Below are 10,224 nucleotides of genomic sequence, written 5' to 3'. Positions count from 1 at the left end.
GCATCCAGGTTGCTGCCTGCCCTTCGGGGAGAAGCCGAGCAAGTTTATTGCCGGCTGTCAAGGCCAGACCAAGAGGATTATGGGAAAGTGAAGGCGGCCATCTTGCGTGGGGACATCCTGAACCGGGAGAAGCAGCGCCAGCGCTTCCGGCGTTTCTGCTACCAGGAGGCTGAGGGTCCGCGAGGAGCATACAGCCGGCTGCAGGCGCTTTGCCAAGAGTGGCTGAAGGTGGAGAGGCTCTCCAAGGAGCAGATCCTGGAGACCCTGGTGCTGGAACAGCTGCTGGACACCCTGCCCCAGGAAGTGCAAAATTGGGTGAGGGAGCGGGACCCCGAGAACTGCTCCCAGGCGGTGGGTCTGGCGGAGGAATACCTGAACGTGCAGCGAAACACCAAGGCAGAGGAACAACAGGTGAGAGTGGGACCTCATGGTGCCCAGGGTTTGACCTGAATCGACAGGGATTATTCCAAGATTAGAAAGAGGGATCTGAGGTTCTAGGCTGCCTTAGAGGGATAGAATCAAAGTCACGTGAGGTGCATTAATGCCACTTTATGATGCCTTGGTAAGGCCACACTTGGAATATGGCATCCAGTTTTAGTCACCCCGACATAAAAGTGATGTTGAGACTCTAGAAAGAGTGCAGAGAAGAGCAACAAAGACGATCAGGGGACCGGAGACTAAAACATATAAGGAACAGCTGCTGGAATTGGGTATGTCTATTTTAATGAAGAGAAGGGCGAGGCATGACATAATAGCAGTGTTCCAATATCTCAGGGGTTGCCACAAAGAAGAGGGAGTCAAGCTATTCTCCAAAGCACCTGAAGGCAGGACAAGAAGCAACGGATGGAAACTAGTCAAGGAGAGAAGCAACCTAGAATGAAGGAGAAATATCCTGACAGAATAATTAATCAGTGGAACAACGTGCCTCCAAAAGTTGTGAGTTGTGAGGTTAGCTGAGGTCAAGGGTAGCCAATATATTGTCCAAGTCTTCTTTAACAAGACTGTTGAATGGGGAATGGTTACAAGAATTTGAGCAACTCATCTGTAGCAGTTCCAATTTCAAACCTAGTTAGCCCCAGAAAGTTAGTCTCTGGGCACTTCCACATAGATCCACCTGAGTCAAATGGAATACAGATAGTCCTCCACTTACAACAGCTCATTTAGTGACTGTGGGAAGTTACTGCCACCCTGAAAAAAGTGACTTATCCCCATTTTCCACACTTAACAACCACTGCAGCATCCCCATGGTGGTGTGATCAAAGTTCACACGTTTGGCAACTGACTCATATTTATGACGGTTGCAGTATCCCGGGGTCATGTGACCCCCCCTTTTGTGACCTTCTGACAAGCAAAGTTCAATGGGAAGCCAGATTCACTTAACAACCGGGTTACTCATTTAACAACTGAAGTGATTCACCTCACAACCATGGCAAGAAAGGTCGTGAAATGGGGCAAAAAAGAGTGAGCGACAGAAATTTTGGCTCCGTTGTGGTCATACGTCGAGGACTACCTTTATTATATATCCATTTACCTCACGATAATCTGCAACTTTGGCTGGAGCCCCACAAAGGCTTAGCGTAGCCATTGTTGAGGCATTTGTTGTTCTCCGTAGAAGACAATCTTTCTCCCCACCACCCCCCAGGAAAAGATGGCGGCTCAGCCCTTGACTTATGCCCGTCCCTTTGGTCCATGCCCAGGGACACGTGTTCTGACAAAGGCCTATCTTGCTGCAGGCCCCGTTGGAGGAAGAGGCAGCGGTGGACTCGTATCGTTCCCCAGGGATCCAGCCTCCGTCAGACAGTGAAGAGAAGCAGGGGTGCCCACAAGTCAAGGCAGAAGAAGAGGCTGAAGCCCAGATGGTCGGTAAGCAGGGAGACCTCCACATTCTTTGGAGCCATCGCTGGACACAGCCAGAGATGCTCTGGAGCCTGGTTGGAGACAATTGTCTGAGCTGGAAGGAGGGGGTCTTCTGTGTGGTCTGGGGTTGGACTAGAAGACCTCGAAGGTCCCTTCCAACTTGTTATTCTATTACATTACATTACATTCTGTTTCTATTTCTATTCCTCTGTTCTATTCGATTCCATTCCATCCTATTCCTGTTCCTGTTCATATTCCTGTATTCTATTCCTATTCCTCTATTCTGTATTCTATATTCTATTCTATTATCACTTTCTCCTTCCTGGAATGGTGCAAACATTCAAAAAAATCACCTTCCCTTGATGTTCTTCTAAAGAACTAGGAGATCACAGCTTCCTGTGTTTTTTGGGGTCCTGGCTGGTGGATTTAGCCAGAGTGAGACATCCTCTTTAGCTCTGCATTCTGACAACAAACCCAGTGCAGGTAGTCCTCGATGTACGACTACAACCAACTATTTGTTGCTAAGTGAAACATTTGTTCAGCGAGTTTTGCCCCATGTTACAAGCTTTCGTACCACGGTGTTTAAGCGAATGACTGCAATGGTTCAGTTAGTGACGTGGTTGTTAAGAGAATCTGGCTTCCCCATTTGCTTTGCTTGTAAGAAGTTTGCAGAAGCAGATCACTTGCAGTCGTCGTAAATAGGAGTCAATTGCCAAGCATCCAAATTTTGATCATGTGACCACAGGGATCTGCAGCGGTCGTTAAGTGTAGAAAAATGGCCATAAGTCACTTTTTCCAGTGACGTCGTGACTTGGAATGGTCCCTAAATGAACAGTTGTAAGCCGTATGTATTATTTATTTTATTTATTTATTTATTTATTTAGATTTTTATACCGCCCTATCCCCGAAGGACTCAGGGCGGTTTACAGGGCAGCATAAAATACAATATAAAAGATAATATAAAATTAAAATAAATTAAATTAATTAAGCCCAACAATTAAAACAATATTTAAAAAGCTAAAACCCCTTCAGTCCAGGCCTGATAGATCGAAAAGCCAGGTTTTAGTTGCATCAGAGTATTAATTGCATATTAATTATAGTAGTTCTCGACTTACGACCACTTGTTCAGCAGCTGTTTGAAGTTAAAAAGTGACTTTCAACCGGTCCTCCCACTTACGACTGTCACAGCCATCTACATAACCTTGCGGTCGCAGCTCAGGCACTCGGCAAACAGCATGTATTTATGATGACTGCCAAGTGCCAGGATTGCATAATCTCCATTTTACGACCTTACCTTTCCTTTCCAAGAAGCAAAGTCAATAAAGGGAAGCTGAATTTGTTTAAGAAGGTCATAAAATTAGCTGCAATCACCGGACAACAATTCCATCCCTTAATGACAGAAGTTCCAGTTGCAATTGTCATAAGTGGAGAAATACCTGTGTAGCAGACTGCAGCATGGCGCTCGTTGCCCCCCCCCCCCCGGCATCTTGATTTATTTTCACTTTTGTTCTTGTATCTATTACAGATGTACGGGCATGGTTATATAAGTATAGGTGAATCAAAAGTGCAAGTCTTCTTTGGTTATTCTGCAAGCAGGTACTACAGTATGTTCCCCAATTCCCCACCCCTTCGGGGGGGAGGGTATTTAAGGAAGCTCCACATCATGCGAATATGATCTGCTTGTAGAATAACGTGGTTGCAACGAGGCAAGCTGAGCATCGTATCACATTGACCGGGTGCCTCTTTACAAAAAAAACACAAAACTAAGTTGAGATATTGGAACTAAGTTCCAATATCTCAGGGGCTGCCCCAAAGAAGAGGGAGTCAAGCTATTCTCCAGAGCACCTGAAAGCAGGACAAGAAGCAACGGATGGAAACTAACCAAGGAGAGAAGCAACCTAGAACTCAGGAGAAACTTCCTGTCAGTTAGAACAATTAATCAGTGGAACAACCTGCCTCCAGAAGCTGTGAATGCTCCAACACTGGAGGTTTTGAAGAAGAGATTGGACAACCGGTTGTCTGAAACGGTATAGGGTTTTCTGCCTGAGCAGGGGGTTGAACTAGAAGATTATTTCAGACAAATGGTTCTCCAATCTCTGCTTGAAAGCTTCCAGTGTTGGAGCATTCACAACTTCTGGAGGCAAGTTGTTCCTCTGATTAATTGTCAGGAAATTTCTCCTTAGTTCTAGGTTGCTTCTCTCTTTGATTTCCATCCATGGCTTCTTGTCCTGCCTTCAGGTGCTTTGGAGAATATATTTTTTATTTATTTATTTTTTATTTTAATCCCATTTATATCCCGACCTTCTCCGAAGACTCAGGGCGGCTTACAATTTTTAAAGCACAAATCAATGTGCTTAGCAATAGCCTTCATTCTATGTTTATGCCTGCTTATTAGGGCTTTCGCCCCCCCCAAGCTTGACTCCCTCTTCTTTGGGGCAGCCCCTGAGATACTGGAACACTGCTATCATGTCACCCCTCACCCTTCTCTTCATTAAATTACACATACCCAATTCCAGCAACCGTTCCCTATATGTTTTAGTCTCCAGTCTCCTGGATCAAAAGCACACACACCCCAAAAAAACCACCCCTCAATTTTGATCTCTAAAGATTCTCCTAATATTTCTCCTTGTGTTAGCAGACAACTGGTGTTCGGTGATAGTTGAAGAGGAAAAATACACCACAGAAGTGGCAGGCCAAGGGGATCCGTCTGTCCTATCCAGAGGAAATGCTGAACAGACCATCTCAAGTCACGAACAGGAAAACACCTCCAAGGATCGCAATCGGAGAAACAGGAGGCGGTCCACCGAGGAAATGGACAAAGCCAGGTCTTGCAAAGCTGATTGCAAAGATGCCCGTGAACGTGCAGGCCAGCCGGGGACTCGCCAACCCAGTAAGAGACAGCGAAGCTCTAATGTCTTTGGGAAAATCTCTAGCCCAAGCCGTGTCCTCAACCAGAGGGCCCTCGCTGGAGGGAAAACCCAGAACAAGTGTTTGATTTGCGGGAAATCCTTCCTCTGCAGTTCGGATCTCATCGTTCACCGGCGAACCCACAAGGGGGAGAGGCCTCACGAGTGCCCCGACTGCCGGAAACGGTTCAGGCGGGGCTCTGACCTCAACCGTCACCGAAGGAGTCACACGCAGGAGAAACTGTACAAGTGTGAGATTTGTGGCAAGCGTTTCTTTGAAAGGTGGGGTCTCATCGTTCATCACCGAAGCCACACCGGCGAGAGACCCTACAAATGCCTGCACTGCGGGAAAGAATTCAGTTACAGATCTCACTGCAATCGGCACCAGAGGATCCACACGGGAGAGAAACCCCACGTCTGCCTGGTCTGCGGGAAAAAGTTCATTCAGAAGGTTCACCTCAACAGCCATCGCAGAATTCATCTGGGAAAGGCATCCTACAAGCAGGCAGAAGACGGGGAAAGTTTCGGCGTGAGCTGATGGGTTCACCATTGGGGAGAGGACTGACAACGGCCTAGGAAATAATCTGGATCGAATCTGGGTGGGATGCAGACTGTATCCTGCAACTTCATCCTGGGATATGTATGTCCACCTTCATTCATGAGAAATAAATTTACATGCCTGACTGCCTTTTTCCTTCAATATGCTCTGTCCTCATCATCTTTTGTCCAAAAAAAAAATTCAATTTCCTTAACGTCATTTCCTGCTTTCGGGATCTGTTTTGTCACATAGTGTTTGGGGTTCTCGCACTTCTGCAGCTGCTAGAAAGTGGTTGTTATGAAAGGCATGCCACAGCTGGTGTCGCAAGGGTGCTTTTTCAGGTGACAGGACTTTCTTGTTTTTCTTTGAAGACGTTTCGCTTCTCATCCAAAAAGCTGCTTCGGCTCTGACTGGATGGTGGGGAATGGAAGGATTTGTATTCCTTGCAGACAGCTGGTCATTTGCATTCTTTTAGAGCAGGGGTGTCAAACTCAATTTCATTGAGGGCCGCATCAGCATTGCGGTTGCCTCAGGGGGCCGGGTGGGTATGGCCTGGGTGGGCGTGGCCTACTGGGTGGGCATGGCCAGCTCTATACACTAGAGTGCGTATGGCCTACTGGGTGGGCATGGCCAGCTCTACATCGTTTGCATCAAGGGTGCCTATGGGGGCCTGGGCAGGAGTGGGAGAGATCTGAGGGTCTCTGGCAGAAGGAGGGTCTCTGGGCCAGGGCCAAGGCAGTGGGGGCCGTTCCCTCACTGTTTCCAGGATGGCTTCGCAGGCCACATGAAACCACTTCACGGGCCGGATCTGGCCCCCAGGCCTTGTGTTTGACATGTCTGTTTTAGAGAGTCGTTGAGGCCATTTGGAGGTTTGTCTGAGTCCTCAAGGTCACCCGAGTGTGCAAATGGGTTGAGGACACAGATAAACCTCCAAGTGGCCTCAACGACTTTCTTAAAAACATGCAAATGACCTGCAAAGAATATAAATCCTTCTATTCCCCACCATTCAGTCAGAGCTCAAGGAGCTTCTTGGATGAGAAGCGAAACATCTTCAAAGAAAAATAAGGAAGTCCAGTTGCCTCGTGAGAAAGCATCTATGGGATATTTCAAACACTAATCTCTCCTACAAGCCCCTCCCACGTTGAACCATTATTATTGCTTGCAAAAAAAAACACACCCACAGAAAACCCAGACATTTCTTTACTTTAAAAAGTGGAAAGGTGGGGAAAGGCAGATCCAGATTTGTTAATTATTGTTATTGTTATTGTTATTAGACACAAGTCCAAAGTGTGTGGCGGCAGCCAAAAAAGCCAATGCAACCCTAAGTTGCATTAAGAGAGGGATTCAATCAAGATCGTGTGAGGTATTAATACCACTCTATAAAGCTTCAGGAAGACCACACCTAGAATACTGCAACTAGTTTTGGTCACCACACTATAAAAATTCTTGACACTCTAGAACAGGGGTCTTCAAACTTGGCCCTTTTATGACTTGTGGACTTCAACTCCCAGAATTCCTCAGCCAAGCATGCTGGCTGAGGAATTCTGGGAGTTGAAGTCCACAAGTCATAAAAGGACCAAGTTTGAAGACCCCTGCTCTAGAAAAAGTGCAGAGCAGAGGAACAAAGATGATCGGGACTGGAGGCTAAAACACATGAAGAACGGTTACATGAACTGGTCATGACTAGTCTTGTGAAGGGAAGGACCATGGGAGACATGATAGCAGGATTCCAATATTTGAGGTGCTATCACAGAGAGGAGGGGGTCAACCTATTTTCCAAAGCACCCGAAAGCCAGACAAGGAATAATGGATGGAAACTTGATCAAGAAGAGATTCAAGTTAGAAATAAGGAGAAATTTCCTGACAGTGAGAACAATCAACCAATGGAACGGTTTGCTTTCAGATGTTGTGGGAGATTTCATCGCTGGAAGTTTTCAAGAAGAAGCTGGACTGCCATCTGTCAGAAATGGTGTAGTAGGGTCTCTTTCTTGGGGTGGGGGGGTTGGACTGGATGACCTACAAGGTCCCTTCCAACTGTGTTACTCTATTCTGCTGTATACTGTTCTATTCTAAATTCAAGCCACTCAGTCTTAAAGTAACCCAACTGTCATGGCTGACTTGCTACGCAGCGTGCTCGCAACCAGACAATAATGGGAAGGGGGAGGGCATTGGAACGTGAGGGCGGTTTTGGAGGGAAACTGGAATGCAAGTGTGCCGCCTGGAAGCCTGAGACACTTCCAACACACACACCCCAAGGTCACCAATTTTGAGAATGTCCGAGGCAAACAGATCGTTCTCATAGCAACTGAGGTGCAACTGATTGGTGTGGAGAAAGGACCCTGAGACGACCAAGTTGTGGTTTTTTTTCGGGGGGGGAGGGGAATTTAGCCATAGCACCATGGTGGTGCAGTGGTTAGATTGCAGTACTGCAGGCTACTTCTGCTGACTGCCGGCTGCCAGCCGTTCGACCCTCACTGGCTCAAGGTTGAATCAGCCTTCCATCCTTCCAAGATTGGCCAAAAATGAGGACTCAGATTGTTGAGGGCAATATGCTGGCTCTGTAAAACTATTTAGAGAGGGCTATGAAGCGGTATATAAGTCTAAGTGCTACTATGCTTTTTTCGCGCAAAATATTAAAACTGGCTTTACCACCTCTGTACCCATATTGTCTGTTCTGTTCTTTTCTCTTGGAGAGGGGGAAAAAAAGTCTTGGGATTTTCTTTTGCTGGCTAACATATTGGGACAGTCGACAGGCCCTTTTTCATAAGGACTTTCCGCGTTGAAACATTATTTTTTTTAAAAAAGGAAACAACACCCCAAGAATTTTCACGTGTTATTTCTTACCTAGCATAAGCCGTGACACAGAATCCATCAAGCCATGTTAACTAAATCGGCAATATGGGTTTCTCAACTTACAACCACAATCGGGCCTGGAAAATTTGTCACCAAATGAAGGCATCACAGGATGGCTCCTGATTATACCACTTTTTGTACTGGTTAAGCAAATCATAGTAGTCAGTAAGTGAAACACCACGTGAACACGACTTGCAACGTTCCGTACCAACCTCCCCATTGACTTTGCTTGTTGGAAGCTGTCTAAGGAGGTCACAAATGACAATCACATGACCACAGGATGTTGTGACCATTGTAAATAGCAATAGCACTAATGCTTATAACACAAAGGGAAAAAACAGCCTTGGTGGAGCAGTGGGCTAATGCCTCCTTAAGTAACACCAGCTGCCTGCAATTAGTGCAGGTTCTCATCCCACCAGGCTCAAGGTTGACTCAGCCTTCCATCCTTCCGAGGTAGGTAAAATGAGGACCCAGATTGTTGGGGGCAATTAAGCTGACTGTAATAATGCCGCTTGGGGGTGTGTGAAAGCCCTAATAAGCAGGCATATACATAGAATGAAGGCTACTGCTAAGCTTGTAAGCCGCCCTGAGTCTTCGGAGAAGGGCGGGATATAAATGGAATTAAAATAAAAATAAACTTATCAAAAACAGTACCATAAAAAACAGAATAGAAACGCAAGTTAAGATAGGCAAGAAAATGGTAAGCGAGCACCTGTCCAGCCTGGACAAGTTCAAATCACCAGGATCAGATGGATTACATCGCACATTTCTCAAGGAACTGGCAGATGTGATCTCAGAACCACTGAACTATATCTTTCAAAGATCCTGGAGCAGTGGGGAACAACCAGAGGACTGGAAAAGAGCTGATGTAGTTCCCATCTTCAAAAAAGGGGAAAAATAGATCCAGGAAACTACAGACCTATCAGCCTGACCTCAATACCTAGGAAGATTCTGGAAAAGATAATCAATCAGCGAATACCTAGAGGCAAACAAAGTCATTACCAAAAGCCAACATGGGTTTGTCAAAAACAGATGATGCCAGACAAATCTTATTGCATTTTTGACCAGGTTACAAAATTAGTGGACCAGAGGAATGCTGTAGATATAATTTACTTGGACTTCAGTAAGGCATTTGATAAAGTAAATCACAACCTTCAGCAACCAGCACTGCCCACACCTTCCCCTTTTATTAGCAGCCCCAAGGCGTGGCTTCTCAATGCCTTCTCCTTTCGCTGAGTTGCCTCATAGACTTTCTCTGGTCTGCTCTGCTAAACTGCCTTCTACTTCCAGCATCTCTAAATAGATTCATCTGTGAAGCCTCAGAGTCCAAATCTTCCTCCTCACACAGCTGAGCCTCATACAGAACATGATTGGAGGGGCCCTGCTCTTCCTGTGACTGAGACTCCTGTAATGCATCAGAGCCTCCCTCCGACACCAAAGGCTCTCCAAGCCCCTCTTCCTCCTCCTCCTCAGATCCCTCAGACTCAGCTGGTGGGAGCACAGGCTGACACGGAATCACAACACCCGACTTCTGAACGGTGAAGATTCCAAGTTCCTTTTGCTTTCTTTCTTAAGAGAACTACATGTCCAGTTCTCCTGGTGAACTTTATTCTCCACCTCTGAATGTGGCATTATGTATCCATATTATATGTGGACTATAGCACTGATGATATTGCCTTGTTTAGATAATGAGACATCTGCAAGAAAACAACCAAGCTCAGAGAACATCAAGGACCGCTCGTATCCACATTATTTAAAATGCATGTCCAACAACTGGACAAAATATTTAAAATAGGGCTGACATAATGCACAACTGTAGAGCTAGTGTGCCTTTCACAGTTTATAAACCATTCTATCAATAGTTTACAGTTAGAATTTCCTGTTTCGCAGTCACATCAAATAAGTCATTAATGTAACGACTGTGAAGGATGCCTCCCTTGGAGGTTGATGAATGTGATAGGTACACAATCAATTTCACCCTATTACAAAATCGCGTAGTATATCAGTTATCCAGTTGACACTGAACGAGCTTGCAAATCACAATATAATGTGGTTCTTTGTCAAAGGCCT

General features: G+C 45.9%; 1 protein-coding gene and 1 long non-coding RNA gene across 3 annotated transcripts in view; both read left to right on the top strand.

The window, feature by feature from the left end:
• The window catches only part of LOC310635908 (uncharacterized protein), a 6,633-nt gene extending 1,131 nt beyond the window's left edge, over positions 1-5,502 (top strand). The window contains exons 2-4 of one of the 2 annotated variants that reach the window (XM_083355281.1): positions 1-411; positions 1,734-1,863; positions 4,496-5,502. The exon at positions 1-411 is cut by the window's left edge and continues 458 nt beyond it. In XM_083355281.1, the coding sequence (XP_083211407.1) occupies positions 1-411; positions 1,734-1,863; positions 4,496-5,301 (1,347 nt within the window). In that variant the 3' untranslated portion in view covers positions 5,302-5,502. Of the gene's footprint in view, positions 412-1,733; positions 1,864-4,492 lie in introns of both variants that reach the window. The other variant, XM_083355280.1, reaches the window with a different exon arrangement.
• LOC310635946 overlaps positions 1-10,224 on the top strand; it is an 871,275-nt gene that overhangs the window by 627,444 nt on the left and 233,607 nt on the right. The window lies entirely within an intron of this gene.

Source organism: Vipera ursinii (assembly GCF_947247035.1).
Source record: "Vipera ursinii genome assembly, chromosome: 2".
NCBI classification, from domain to species: domain Eukaryota; kingdom Metazoa; phylum Chordata; class Lepidosauria; order Squamata; family Viperidae; genus Vipera; species Vipera ursinii.
The sequence above is the reverse complement of the archived record's forward strand: the minus strand, read 5'-3'. Positions and strand labels throughout refer to the sequence as shown.